General features: G+C 43.0%; 1 protein-coding gene across 5 annotated transcripts in view; it reads right to left on the minus strand.

The window, feature by feature from the left end:
• Positions 1–14,798, minus strand: part of KIF15 (kinesin family member 15) — a 92,754-nt gene that overhangs the window by 75,042 nt on the left and 2,914 nt on the right. For all 5 annotated transcript variants that reach the window (XM_055280389.2, XM_063610869.1, XM_063610878.1 and 2 more), the window contains exons 2-4: positions 4,989–5,031; positions 3,983–4,166; positions 1,220–1,296 (exon numbers count right to left, since the gene is read on the minus strand). In XM_055280389.2, coding sequence (XP_055136364.1) covers positions 1,220–1,296; positions 3,983–4,166; positions 4,989–5,031 — 304 coding nt within the window. The remainder of the gene's footprint in view (positions 1–1,219; positions 1,297–3,982; positions 4,167–4,988; positions 5,032–14,798) is intronic.

Here is a 14,798-nt window from a genome sequence, read left to right on the forward strand (position 1 = left end):
TTTAGTATTGGATTATAACCTAAAGAATAAAATAAATGCACATCCATAATATATAAAGAATTGAATAAATGTCTAAAACAGACAAATCTTTTTTGTTGTTGTTGTTGTTTTTTTCTTGAGGCGAGTCTCGCCCTGTCACCCAGGCTGGAGTGCAGTGGTGCAATCTCAGCTCACTGCAACCTCCGCCTCCTGGGTTCAAGTGATTCCTGCCTCAGCCTCCCAAGTAGCTGGGACTACAGGTGAGCACTACCGCACCCAGGTATTTTTTTTGTATTTTTAGTAGAGACGCGGTCTCACCATGTTGGCCTGGCTGGTCTTGAACTCCTGAACTCCAGTGACCCGCCTGCCTCGGCCTCCCAAAGTGCTAGGATTACAGGCGTGAGCCACCACGCCTGGCTGGACAAACTTTCTTACAAAAAAATGTTATATATATATAGATAGACAGATACTCTGCTCTACACTACCCCTCTACCTTGGAGTGTAATCCCTGCTACCTTGATAGCCAGGTGGGGCCAATCTAATCATGAGTCCCTAAAATCAGAAAACCTTTTTTAGCTGCTGTCAGAGGGAGGTGTGACTAAGGAAGAAGAGTCAAAGAGTTACATGTTGTTGGTTTTGAAGATAAACAGGGCTGTAGGCCGGGCGCGGTGGCTCAAGCCTGTAATCCCAGCACTTTGGGAGGCCGAGGCGGGCGGATCACGAGGTCAGGAGATCGAGACCATCCTGGCTAACACGGTGAAACCCCGTCTCTACTAAAAATACAAAAAAAAAATTAGCCGGGTGTGTTGGCGGGCGCCTGTAGTCCCAGCTACTCGGGAGGCTGAGGCAGGAGAATGGCGTGAACCCGGGAGCCGGAGCTTGCAGTGAGCCGAGATCGCGCCACTGCACTCCAGCCTGGGCAACAGAGCGAGACTCCGTCTCAAAAAAAAAAAAAAAACAGGGCTGTAAGCTAAGTAATGTGGGTGGCCTCTAGCAGCTGAAAAAGGCAAAGAAAGAAACAAACGTTCCAGAAAGGAACAAGGCTGCCAAAAGAATTGCATCCCTGCTGACGCCTTGATTTTAGCCTGTGAGAGACCCATATTGAACTTTTCACTTACAGAACTGTAAGATAATACATTTGTGTTGTTTTAAGCCACTATGTTTGTGGTAATTTGTTACAACAGCAACAGGAAAATAATACAAGCATGTACTATGTATAAGGACACAGTCAACAACTTACTATGCAAAGATGGTACCATTATAACCGCTCATGCAAGACTCCACAATGCTTTTAGCCACAGTTGAGAATACAGACTCCTACAAAGGTAACCAAACATGTTAACATATCATAAAAATGAAAACATTTTTCCTAAATTACATTCTACAATGCAACAGAAAAAAATTGCTTAGTAATAACATGGATAACATCCACCACAGAAAAAAGGCTAAACTATCTTAAGATGATTAAACTTTAAACATAATTACATCTATTAATCTCCTATACAACTATAGATTTAAAGCACACAACTAAACTTTATACAGAATTTTGTAGAGCATATTGCATGTAGATATTGTACTGGTACTAGCATAAATAAATGGCTGTACATCTTCTTCAGTGATTTTTCTCATAAGTTTGCACTGAACAGTCAATACCTCCATTTTATTTTCATTTTTACCTATAAGGAGGTGCAGTCTTATTAAGAATGCAAGAACTCCCAAACCTCAACTGTTTATTTTTATTTATTTACTTTTGAGACGGAGTCTCGCTCTGTTGCCTTTAGTGCAATGGCGCGATCTTGGCTCACTGAAACTTCCACCTCCCACGTTCAAGCAATTCTCCTGCCTCAGCCTCCTGTGTAGCTGGGACTACAGGTGCACACCACCATGCCTGGCTAATTTTTTATTTTTAGTAGAAACGGAATTTCACCCTGTTGGTCAGGCTAGTCTCAAACTCCTGACCTCGTGATCCACTCACCTCCACCTCCCAAAGTGCTGGGATTACAGGCGTGAGCCACGGCACCCAGCCCTCGTTTTACTTATCTATTGGCCAGCGATGCTCCACATAAAAAAAAGATCCAAAGACCTAAATGTCGGCCCAAAAACATCCATATGTATAAGGGAATACTGAAGATCTGTGATGGGCTGCGTGAAGTGGCTCATACCTGTAATCCTAGCACTTAGGGAGGCCAAGATGGGAGGACTGCTTGAGGCCAGGAGTTTGAGACCAGCCTGGGGAACATAGTAAGACTCCATCTCTACAAAAAGTTTAAAATTTAGCTTGGCATAACTGAGATTTATCCTGGAATGAAAAAAAAATTAGCCAAGCATAGTAGCACATGCCTGTAATCACAGCTACTTGGGAGGCTAAGCAGGAGGATCACTTGTGCACTCCAGCCTTGGCAACAAAGCAAGACCCCATCTCTTACAAAAAAAAAAAAAAAATCTGTGATGTTCAGTATAGTAGCCATCAGTTATATGTAGCTATTTAGATTTAAATTAATTAAACTTAAAAGTCAGTTCTTCATACACACTAGCCATCTTAAAAGTGCTCAAGAGCCACATGTGACTAGTGCATCTAAGGCACTAAATTTTAAATTTGATTTAATTTTAATTAATTTAAACTTATATACTCACATTTGGCTAGAGGCTATTGTAACAGACAGCACAGATACAGAACATTTCCATCACTGCAGAAAGTTCCATTGGATAGCACTAACTAGGTCTTAATTAAGTTGGCCTTAATTAGAAAAGCAGTTGTTGACATCATGGTAATCCTAAATCCTTAGATTAGGCAGTTCAACGGTACTTCTCAATCATCCACTGGCTCCCAAAAGTGCATCTTAACTAACCTCCAGTGCCTCAGATGCACGAGCCACACTTTTAATATGACTAGTGTATATGAGGAACTGACTTTCAAGTTTTATTTAATGAATTTAAATCTAAATAGCCACATATAACTAATGGCTACTACAATGAACATCACAGATTTTTTTTAAGAGATAGAATCTTGCTCTGTTGCCAAGGCTGGAGTGCAGTGGCACCATCATAGCTCACTGCAGCCTCAAACTCCTGGGCTGAAGTGATGCTCCTGCCTTAGCCTTCCAAGTAGCTGGGATAACAGGCATGTGCCACTATGCCCATAATTTCCTATCACTTAGTGGGAGAGAAAAGAAAAAGGAGCCTTTTGTCATTCTGCTACAAAGTTCAATGAAAAAAGGAGAATACTATTTAATAAAATTAGATTTAAAATATTTATGGAATATTTCAGTCTCCTTATTTGAGATGGATGAAATTAAAAAGAGACCAGCACAGAAAAGAAATTCTTTTTTCTTTCTTTTTTCTTTTTGAGACAGAGTCTTATTCTGTTGCTCAGTCTGGAGTACAGTGGTACGATCTCCGCTCACTGCAAGCTCCGCCTCCTGGGTTCATGCCATTCTCTTGCCTCAGCCTCCCGAGTAGCTGGGACTACAGGTGCCCACCACCACAACCAGCTAATTTTTTGTATTTTTAGTACAGATGGGGTTTCACTGTGCTAGCCAGGATGATCTCAATCTCCTGACCTCGTGATTCGCCCACCTCAGCCTCCCAAAGTGCTGGGATTACAGGCATGAGCCACCGTACCCGGCCAAAAAATAAAATTCTTAGAGCTAACGAAGGCTTATATGTTCCAGGTAAAAAGTAAAGTTTCCAGCGAGGTGGCTCACACCTGTAATCCCAGCACTTTGGGAGGCTGAGGCGGGCAGATCACGAGGTTGAGAGATCAAGACCATCCTGGCCAACATGGTGAAACCCCATCTCTACTAAAAATACAAAAATTAGCTAGGCATGGTGGCACACACCTGTAGTCCTAGCTACTCGGGAGGCTGAGGCGGGAGGATCGCTCAAACCCAGGAGGCGGAGGGTGCAGTGAGCCGAGATCATGCCACTGCACTCCAGCCTGGTGACAGAGTGAGACTCCTTTTCAAAAAAAAAAAAAAAAAGTTAAGTTTCTAACTATCATTACCTGAGTGGTATCCACATCTGCAACATGATCAAACGTGAAGGTCTTGGGCTCAGGGTTGGAGTGCAGCCGGAGACTCGTGGAGGAGAGCATAGATAAGCATAAGTTCTGCTCTCCATCAGCTGACCCAGATCTTTCTGCAGGAGGACGAATTCGCACAAACACTTTGATGGCATCACCTTCATTACTAAAGACAAAAAAAAAAAAAGTAACAGTTCAGTTTATTGAAGAAGAAAGAAAACTGAAAAAGGATCCAAGTCTCATATTGCCTGTAATGTTTCTATAATGAGTTTCTCCAACAAAGCCCAAGACATATCCCATACGAATTTACCTCTTTTATTTTTTGAGATGAAGTTTCGTTCTCGTTGCCCAGGCTGGAGTACAATGGTGCAGTCTTGGCTCACTGCAACCTCCACCTCCCAGGTTCAATTGATTCACCTGCCTCAGCCTCCCAAGTAGCTGGGATTACAGGGACCTGCCATCACACCCAGCTAATTTTTGTACTTTTAGTAGAGACAGGGTTTCACCATACTGGCCAGGCGGGTCTTGAACTCCTGATCTCAGGTTATCTGCTCACCTTGGCCTCCCAAAGTGCTGGGATTACTGGCGTGAGCCCCTGCACCCGGCCAAATTTATCTCTTTTTAAAGAGTCTCACATGACCTATACCTTTTACTGATTTACTTGACAATAGGCACCTTCACAACCCTTTACTTGAATTCAAAGGGAGTGTGAGTTCATTTCATGGAGTTCCAAGTAGTGCTTGTCTCTCATTTCCCTCTTACTAGCAATAATAAATAAGTCATTCCCAAGGAGAATTATGCTATTGATTCTATCATTTTGCCTGCAAAGTGAGAGAGCAGAGGTAATATGTAATTTTCCCACATTTCCAGCTGGTTGAGGACTAAGTTAAATTTTGAAATAAGTACTCTTTACTATGCTAAATGGTTATTTTAAAAATATTCCATCCCTAGTCCTTTGGGAGCTCATCAAGAATATTTTTCTTCTTACCTTGGTTGGTTAGACTGACCATTTGTCACGCTGCGTAACTCAGCTAGAAAAAAAATAAAAAGTTATTAAAGGTCATTTATATTGTAATATGGAAATCCTATTCTTCTCTAACATGCTCCTGGGTTGCCTACTACATTCAACCTCCTCAGATCCCTGACTTTAACAATGCTGTGCTCCACAGCCCAGGCCTTGATCCTATTCTCATTCTATCCCAACCTATTACTGGTTATAACACCTAGTCTCATGGTGACAGAGACAGGAGACAGCCAAATGCTGCCCAGGTCATTGTGCACAGGGGGCTTGCCTAAACATGCCCACGGTGAAAAATTCCATCCCTCAACACATGCACAATAAGGGAAATAAATCAATGTGGAGTGGCTCAGACTAAGGGCCCACATGCACACTGGGAGAACGGGGTGGAACCACTGGCAATTTGTGCCTTATGCAGGGAGAGAAGCCTGGCCTCTTCAGCTGGTGTGTTGTGGCCTGGTATTCAATCTGTGAGGTGGGAGCCTGTTGGCAGGACCTCCTTTTTTCATTGAGAGCTTTCTTTTAATAAATTCTGCTCTTCTCACCTTTCAATGTATCCATGTGCCTAATTTTTCCTGGTCATGCGACAAGAACCTGGATTTTAGCTGAGCTAAGGAGCAAAAAATCCTGCAACATTTTGGTGGCCCGTATAAGAACATGAGTAAAGGTGAGTAAAATGTGAACCAAAAAATATTTTTCCCTCTCGTTTCTGAGCCTTCTTGTCCTCAGACTTCTTCTGAGGGTAGAGGAAACTGTGCCCCCTTCTACCCTCCATTGCTCTCAGGGGTAGGGAATGTCGGCCTCATTCCAACCCAGCCTTTCTGTGGCATCTTCCTTCTTTTTTTGAGACTGTAATAGCACCTATCTTTTCTTTTATAATATTGGGGGTGTTCTACCCCCAACCCAGTGGCTGCAGGCTTATGCGTAGGATGGACAGGCAAGTGGGGCGAGCGGCAGTTCCTTGCATCCCTCCCCTCCCAGGTGGGGCTGAGGTGCATGGCCCAAGGGCCCCACTTGGCTGGCTGGCTAGGGTTCCCCACCACATGCCCACAGAGTCTTCCCCTCCCCTAGCCAAGGGGCCCAGCCAGGTCCAAGCCCCAGGGAAGAAACAGCAATTAAAGATTTCTCTCCCTGTTGCAGAAACTCATTTGCATAAGAATAAGAGGTTCTTCCTTCAGGCATCTTTCAAGCCCTGCATTTAAGCTTTTTTTTCTTTTTTCCACCAGGGATTAACTTTTACGTGAGAGGCTTTTTTTTTTTTTTTTAAGATGTTTTACTAGGCCAAGACCCCAACTATCACTGTTTATATTCTCTGTAAGGTTTCAATTATGAAAAAGGATTTGTGAGGTTGGTCTTAAGCTGTAACCAAGCTGGTGTGCTTTCCATGTCTTTCTGTATGGCTCTGTCAGAAAGAGGGGTACCTTAGGATGGGATATTGGCCTAGGACTCCATAGGTCCACTGTTAAAACCAGCCCAGCAAACCAGTCAATGGCAAACTTTGCTGCAGGCCTCGATCTTGTTTTATGTCCTTGGAAGCATGGCCTGTAACCACGTGCCCAGTGCTTTGTTTTAGTCTCTGCATTTTACAGTGGTGGCCTGGATTCAATCCTGGCTTAAGGAATGAGTCCTTTCTGGTTTGATATCTGTGTGACCTTAGCCATTTGTTGATTCTCTTCCCCTCCATGAACCACCTTGAATTTTCCTTTCTCTGAGCACCTGGGAGGTTACCTTTGGTAAAGTTTGGAAGTCAGAAATACTGGCCACTTTGCATGGCTAATGTCAGGTAATAAGGGACTTAAAAGGATTTTCTTTAAAAGCGCTCAGCTTAATTGAAAGTAGATATTCAAGTTATAAGTATATTTAAAAGACCTTTATGTTTTTCTCTTCTTAGATCTTACTTTGCTGGGAAAAGGTTTTTTTCTCAGTCAACTGAATTCTTTTTCTCCATTTCGTCTTGCCACTCTTAATGCATGCATGAGGGGCCCTAAGATAATTTCTGATGGCCTGAGACTCCTTGGGAAAAACAGAAAAGGCTCCATGGATTCCATTTTGGGAGAGACCTTTGTTTTCCTAATGGAGCCCCAGGAATTAGAGGTGGATGGATCCCTCTCAAAATCTGTTTTTGTCTTCTAGCTATACCTGTTTACTAGGCCCTAGAAACTACATGCTTTCCCAGCCCTGCTCTTAAAGGGCCCCACTCAGAGGCTAATTGTCCAGTTACAAAATTGGTGAACAGAAAATCTTTACAGCTACTGGATCTTATTCTGCCTGTGTAGTTATGTATGTGTTGTGTGTGTGTGATCTCTATAAACAAGAGTTCTAATTAATTGGCCTAAAGGAAAATAAGCACTTAGATCAAATTTTTTTAAAAGAAAGAAGAGCTGTGGTACCTTTTAGTTCACATGACTTTAATCTTTGAGAAATAAAAACAGCCTTAAAAATTATTGGTAAAATGCAGATGTCATCAAAATGTACATTTTTGCCTAGGGTTAAAGGACTGTTTTGAGTTAGATATGATAAAGCTAAATGTTTAAACAAGTAGTGGAAGGATTGTAAAAATTGATCTTGCAAAAAAAAATTCCTTGTGTGAACATACTGATTAAATTCAAAAGGGTATTATATGGCTTTTCCATAAATTGAGCATTGAAATAAAAGCACAAGGCTCTCGTAAGGCACCAATCTGCTCTTTAGCTAAATCTGTAAAGGGTTATAAAAGGTTTTTGCTTTTTAAATTTTCTGAGTCATCATATTGGCAAAATAAATAACATGGTAATCTGGAATTCTATTTCATAAAATCAAATGTTTTAAACCTCTAACATATTCAACAGGCTTCCCAAAATCAAACTTCAGTTTCAAAATTGTCTTTCCTGACACCTGGCTTTTGGATGCTACAGAGGGCCCCTGGCACATCCAGAAGAGAGGTAAACAGAATTACCTGACATGTTTAGGTACACGGGATTGCCAAAATTATGTTTAATCTTCTTCAGGTTATATTTTAGGGAATAATATTAATATATGTTCCAAAATTGTATAGGATTCCTAAAATTCTAGTGTTTGGCCATCAAAATGGAATCTGTGGTGCCTTTTCTGTTTTTTCCAAGGAGTCCCAGGCCATCAGAAATTATCTTAGGGCCCCATCATGAGTATATGCTATCAATCACAATTAAGGTTGTTATGTTATTATAAACCACAGAGATAACCAAATTTATTTGTCAATTCTGTTTCTGACTGTAACTACCCTGGACATTTTGTTATTCACAGACAATTGTTGTCTTGTTTTCATCCTCTTCAAAAGATGGTTTATAATCAGCCATAGAACTTTCACAGGTGCTCTCAAATGCAGGTTTCTGATAACTTTGGAGATTGTGACATTAGAATAAAGAAAAAACAAACAGGACTCATGAAGAGCTGAAATGTTCATGAATATCAAGCAAAACAAGAGTTAACTGGATGGACTTAATGAATACAAAACTGAAGTAATCGTTTTGACTTTTGCTTGGACCATTGCCAATCCTCGTTTTGTTTTTCAGAGTGAAGGAAACTTATTTTGAACTATTTACAGCCTTTAATAATTGAGTAAGGTATACTCCTGTGAACAAAATTTGGAGCATGTTTGTCTCTCTCTCTCTGCCTGGCTTCTCCAGAATTTGGAAACTAGTTGTGAGTATACTTAACTTATGACAATATAGTTGTTTGCATCAGTGCAATAAGATTCCATTTTCTTTGCAACAGGACACAACTGAAGACACTAGTTGTTTTACCAAGGCCTTTGACTGGAAGGGTATGCTTCCTTTTAAGGAGTCAAGCTTGACTTGCAGAACTGATAAAAGCTCCTTGGGAAAACTGGCCTCATACCTTGCCTACACAGTCCCTGTACAGGGTTCCTAATCTGCGGTGAGTAAAAAGTGTCACTTTTTAACAGGCCCCAGAACCCTATGCTCTTGGGACCTCAAGAAGAGAGGAGTTTACCCAACTCACAGGTATTTGAGGGTACAAACCCACAGCTGGGCTCGGCTTTAGAAAGTCCTATCTGAGATTCCTTGTGGAATAGAGTTCCATCAAAGCCAATCTAAAAGTCCTCTGTAAAAATAACTATTCTTGCTGCACTTCATGCAAATAATCAAGCCAAGTATAAGACTAAAGTCTATTTTGCAAACAACTCAGTCCTATCATGGTTTGTTTTTAAGAAAACTGAGGACTGGAGAGAGATAAATTATGTTTAAAAACTTATCATCATTAAATTCTAGACCCACTAGTTGTTTTCAAGTTTTCTGCCTAGTTTGTTTAAAAACTAACCCTGCTTATTCCTGTGATCCAACCAGAGATCTCCGACTACAGCCCAGAAAGAACAAAGGGGGATAGGTAGTATAAAAATCTGAATCAATATTCTAGTTCTAAGCAATTATCCTGCAAATCCTGCTAGGTGGTGGGAATAAATAGAGTGCCCGTCATCCAGAGGTTTCTTTTTTGGGAAAGTAAGACCAAGGGAGCTAACCAAAGCCAAGCTCCATGCACCCAAATCTTAGCAAACATAACTACAGCCACCAGTTATCTGGGTGTGTCACAGGGCGTCCTTTTCTTAGAGGAGGATTCCTTTCACAGCTTCACCTTAGCATTCGGCTTATAAGGAGTCCATACAACCCCTGAGACACATTTTTGGTCCCAAACTCAATTCCCAACTCCAGGTCAAAGCCCTAAGAAAAAAAAACTGGATCTGAGGGATCCAGAGGCAGACGGTAACAGAAGTTAAAAAGCACAGCACAGGTGAGCATGACTAATTCCTGCCAATTAAGCCAAGTCTCCCGTTTCATGGATAAACATCATGCTGGTATCCATGACATAAATGAGGTCTGGAGAACTTGAAGGCTACTGACAGCAGGGGAGATAGGGCGTACGTGGGTAAGAGTGGATATTTCCACCTCCTAGGCCCCCCTGCTAACATGGGGGAAAGCCGCTTTGACATCCATGGGTGGCACCCTGTGATGGTCACCAGGTCTTGGGGATATAAGGACAGAAGAAATAAAAAGGGGCACCTCACTTTCTCCCTCCCTCACCTACCCTAGGTATTCACTAGGAAGAGAAAGGAACCAGGGACACCTGCTCCCCTCTTTCTTGATGGATTGCCATTCATCTTCAGTCTGTAGCCTTTTTGAATGCATCCTGAACCCCTGGGACTCCTTTGAAAAAAACACCTTCTTTTTTCCTTTTCCCCTTGTGTCCTCTCTTCACAGATAGGTAATTGTGTCTCCTTACTACAGCACACTCCCCTTGGATCCATCCTCTAAACTGCGGAAAGTTAATTTCCCAAACCTTAAACTTGAGATTGGCTTAGGATTGGGCTCGGGCGAAGGGAACCTCGAAGACTGACAAGCCGGCAAAAGGGTAAAAGTTTTTTTTAACTTTTAACAATCAGGCTTTTGGCCTCCCTCTCCCTGTGCAAACCAGTAAAAGGCCTCAGGATTTTTGAGCTGTCCTTACCCCATCCTTGTTTTGTTTTGATACGTGTTTTCTAATAACTCAGTTTGTCTCTTCTCGCCTTCAGGCCATCAAACTCCAGTCGTGCAACTGGAGCCTCAGATAATGGTCCCTTTTGCCAGGAACCTTTAGATTGGCCTCTTAGGGAGATCTGACTGCCATTTTCCCAACACAGCACCCCCTGTCAGCAGGAAGCAGTTAAGATTGGTCTTTGTCCTTATCTTTATTCTAAGGGCTGTTAGATATACTTCTTTAGAGTGGGGAATGATAGAGACAGAAGACAGCCAAACACCTGCCAGGTCATTGAAAAATTCTGTCCCTTAACACCTGCGCAGTAAGGAAAATAAATCAATGTGGAGTGGCTCAGACTAAAGGCCCACATGCGCACTGGGAGAATGGAGTGGAGCCACTGGGAATTTGCACCTTATGCAGGGGGAGAAGCCTGGCCTCTTCAGCTGGTGTATGGTGACCTCGTATTCAATCTGTGAGGTGGGAGCTTGTTGGCAGGACACACTTTTTCTCACTGAGCTTCCTTTTAATAAATTCCACTTTCCTCATCTTTCGATGTGTCCGCGTGCCTGATTTTTCCTGGTCGTGCAACACGAACCTGGATTTTAGCTGAGCTAAGGAGCAAAAAATCTTGCATCAATGGTTTTTTTTTTTTCTTTTCTTTTTTTTTGAGACGGAGTCTTGCTTTGTCACCAGGCTGGAGTGTAGTGTTGCGATCTTGGCTCACTGCAACCTCCGCCTCCCAGATTCAAGCAATTCCTCTGCCTCAGCCTCCCAAGTAGCTGGGACTACAGGCGTGCACCACCACACCTGGCTAATTTTTTGTATTTTAGTAGAGATGGTGTTTCCCCATGTTGGCCAGGATGGTCTCGATCTCCTGACCTTGTGATCTGCCCGCCTTGGCCTCCCAAAGTGCTGGGATTACAGTAGTGAGCCACCATGCCTGGCCTGTTTTTAAATACTAGGTACAAATTGATGATTCACAAATTTAAACCTTCTTCCTGGACTGCGCTGCTGAGCTCCACACTCTTTTTTTTTTTTTTTTTTTTTGAGACGGAGTCTTGCTCTGTCACCCAGGCTGGAGTGCAGTGGTGCAATCTCTGCTCACTGCAAGCTCCACCTCCTGGGCTCACGCCATTCTCCTGCCTCAGCCTCTGGAGTAGCTGGAACTACAGGCACCTGCCACCGTGCCCAGAGAATTTTTTGTATTTTTAGTGGAGACGGGGTTTCACCATGTTAGCCAGGATGGTCTCGATCTCCTGACCTTGTGATCCACCTGCCTCGGCCTCCCAAAGTGCTGGGATTACAGGCGTGAGCCACCGTGCCCGGCCGAGCTCCACACTCTTACAACTTATTACCTATTTGATATCTCTAACTGGATATGCAGTGGGCAATGAATCAAATTTAACTGTGTCCAAAACTGAGCTCCTGATCACCCCACCTCTACCACAAATGTGTTTCTACATCTCCGTTAACTCCATCTTTCCAGTTGCTTAGGCCAAAAACCATAGTCATCCCTGAACCTGTTCTTTCTCACTCTTCATATCCAATCTCAGCAAAGCTTTGGCTCTAATTTCAAAATATATCCACAATCCAACAACTTCTTGCCAAATCCACTGCCACAGTGTAGAACCAAGCCAGCAACATCTCTTTATTGTGTTATTACAACAGTCTTTCTGCTTCTCTTTCTCCCCGACTCTCATCTTTTCTCAACCTAGCGGGCAGAATAATTCTATTAAAAAAGAGTTCAGAGATTGACTTCTTGCATGACATTATGAGGAATTCCACTGACCCACTGCCCAGTGAAACTGGTGAAATTTAAAAAAAGAAAGTTGGCCGGGTGCGGTGGCTCACACCTGTAATCCCAGCACTTTGGGAGGCCGAAGCGGGCAGATCACAATGTCAGGAGATTGAGACCATCCTGGCTAACACAGTGAAACCCCATCTCTACTAAAAATACAAAAAATTAGCTGGGCGTGGTGGCAGGCGCCTGTAGTCCCAGCTACTTGGGAGGCTGAGGCAGGAGAATGGTGTGAATCCAGGAGGCGGAGCTTGCAGTGAGCCAAGATCATGCCACTGCACTCCAGCCTGGGAGACAGAGTGAGACTCCATCTCAAAAAAAAAAAAAAAAAAAAGAAAATTAAAGCCTCTGGAAATGTTCCCAAAGACAAACAGCAAACCAAGAAACATCTGTTCAAGAACATTCATGAAAATTCATCAAGAAAGGTGATCCTGTGTTATTTGAACCAAGATTGCTCTCTCCCTCCCATCTCAGCAAGGCAAATACTCCACTGTAGATTGCAGCAGCGAAGAACACAGGGATCCCTCCGGCTCCTAATTGCAAGGGTTTCTTCCACAGAGTAGCAGGATGTCAGTGCATCGTTGAGTCTCCAGCTAGCTACCTGATGCTGAGATAAAGTCCCAGACAAGTGTGGTTGAGAGGTGAGGGCTCTCCCTTTTCCCATGCAGCCCTCATCTTGCAACTGCATGCTAAGAACACTGGGGCCCTGATCACCCTTGCCCCAACTCGTTAGGCCGTGGTTCCACACAAGGAAAGGAAAGTCTAGAAGACCTGAGGCTGCTACACTCCCCACCTTCCCCACAAAATGCTCAGCAACTACAAACGGTGGTATCACTCAGAGACAAGACTGCCATTATCCCCATCCGCAAACTCAAGTGCTCAAGCTCAGAGATTTTGCCTAGAGGAAGAATCAGCCCATAAATAGGTAACTTCTAATCTCTTCCCAAAGGAGCTGAATTCATTTGCAACACAGCATAGAGAAGTTCAAATCTGGCTAGGTGTGGTGGCTCATGCCTGTAATCCCAGCACTTTGGGAGGCTGAGACAGGCAGATCCTTTGAGGTCAGGAGTTTGAGACCGGCCTGACCAACATGGTGAAACCCCGTCTCTCTACTAAAAATACAAAACAAAAATTAGCTGCACATGGTGGCACATGCCTGTAATCTCAGCTACTTGGGAGGCTGAGGCAGAAGAATCACTTGGACTCAGGAGGTGGAGGTTGCAGTGAGCTGAGACCACGCCACTGTGGTACAGCCTAGGTGACAGAGCGAGACTCTGTCTGGGTGGAGAGAAGTTCAAACCTAAGGGCACTCTCAGGAACACTGTAGGTTTTAGTGAAAGTAATTAGGAAGTAATTAGGAAGACATTCAAGATACAAGCTAAATTGCAGGCCTGTTCGCTTGAAGAAGACAATGGGGATATAAGACATCTAGGAGTAGCTACACTGGAGTCACAAGAAATATGAAAGACAACCTCAGAAACTACTCCTTCAATGGAGCAAGAATTGAAGTAGTTGTAAGACAATTTATGCCCCAGGGCATTGTTAAAAAACAATAGAGCAATCAGCTAACAATTACTGGAGTTTAACAGCTGTGTGCAGTCATAGACAGAAAGAGATCCCTACCAAAACCACTGTCATCCCAAGATAAAGGTGGGCATATCCAAAGCTGTGCCTTCCTGAGGAGCAATATCAAAGGCTTAACAGCATAGGAGGGAAATAGACTTCGCTAAATTGATCCAGCCAGTTGCTAAGCAAATACACAAGCAAACAACAATAAGAAGCCCCAGAAGGTAGGCTGCCAGCTCTTCATCTCTGCAGAGATCTCTGTAACTGATCAGATGGAAACTGATTAGATAGATACTGATCTGCCCTTACGAGCAACTTTCTGGTAAATCTAAAAGGAACCCAAAGTAAAATGTTTACTTGATAAAAAAAGAAGCAAAGTTAATAAGCAAATAGCGAGATAAAGTGAAATTTAAAACTACACAAATGTAGATAGTTCTGGCATTATTTCTAATTGAGATCTAAGGAACCATCATTGAGAAGTGCTGGGATTTGAATGAAGGCATGCTAAATCCAGATCTCCTACTCTTAACCACCTCAATATGCTACCTCTTGATCAAAGGTTAAAGAGAGTATAAAAGTTTACTGTGAAAGCTGTCACAAAATTTTGACATTTAAAGGAAGTCTAGGCTGGGTGCAGTGGCTCACACCTGTAATCCCAACACTTTGGGAGACCGAGGTGGGTGGATCATTTGACGTCAGGAGTTTGAGACCAGCCTGGCCAATACGGTGAAACCCTGCCTCTACTAAAAATATAAAAAATAGCCAGGCTTGGTGGCGGTTGCTTGTAGTCCCAGCTACTCAGGAGGCTGAGGCAGGAGAATCACTTGAACAGAGATGGAGGTTGCAGTGAGCCAAGATCGCACCACTGCACTTCAGCTTGGGTGACAGAGCAAGACTGTCTCAAAAAAGGAAAGAAAAAAATGAAGTCT

This window comes from Symphalangus syndactylus, chromosome 1 (genome assembly GCF_028878055.3).
Source record: "Symphalangus syndactylus isolate Jambi chromosome 1, NHGRI_mSymSyn1-v2.1_pri, whole genome shotgun sequence".
Taxonomy (NCBI): domain Eukaryota; kingdom Metazoa; phylum Chordata; class Mammalia; order Primates; family Hylobatidae; genus Symphalangus; species Symphalangus syndactylus.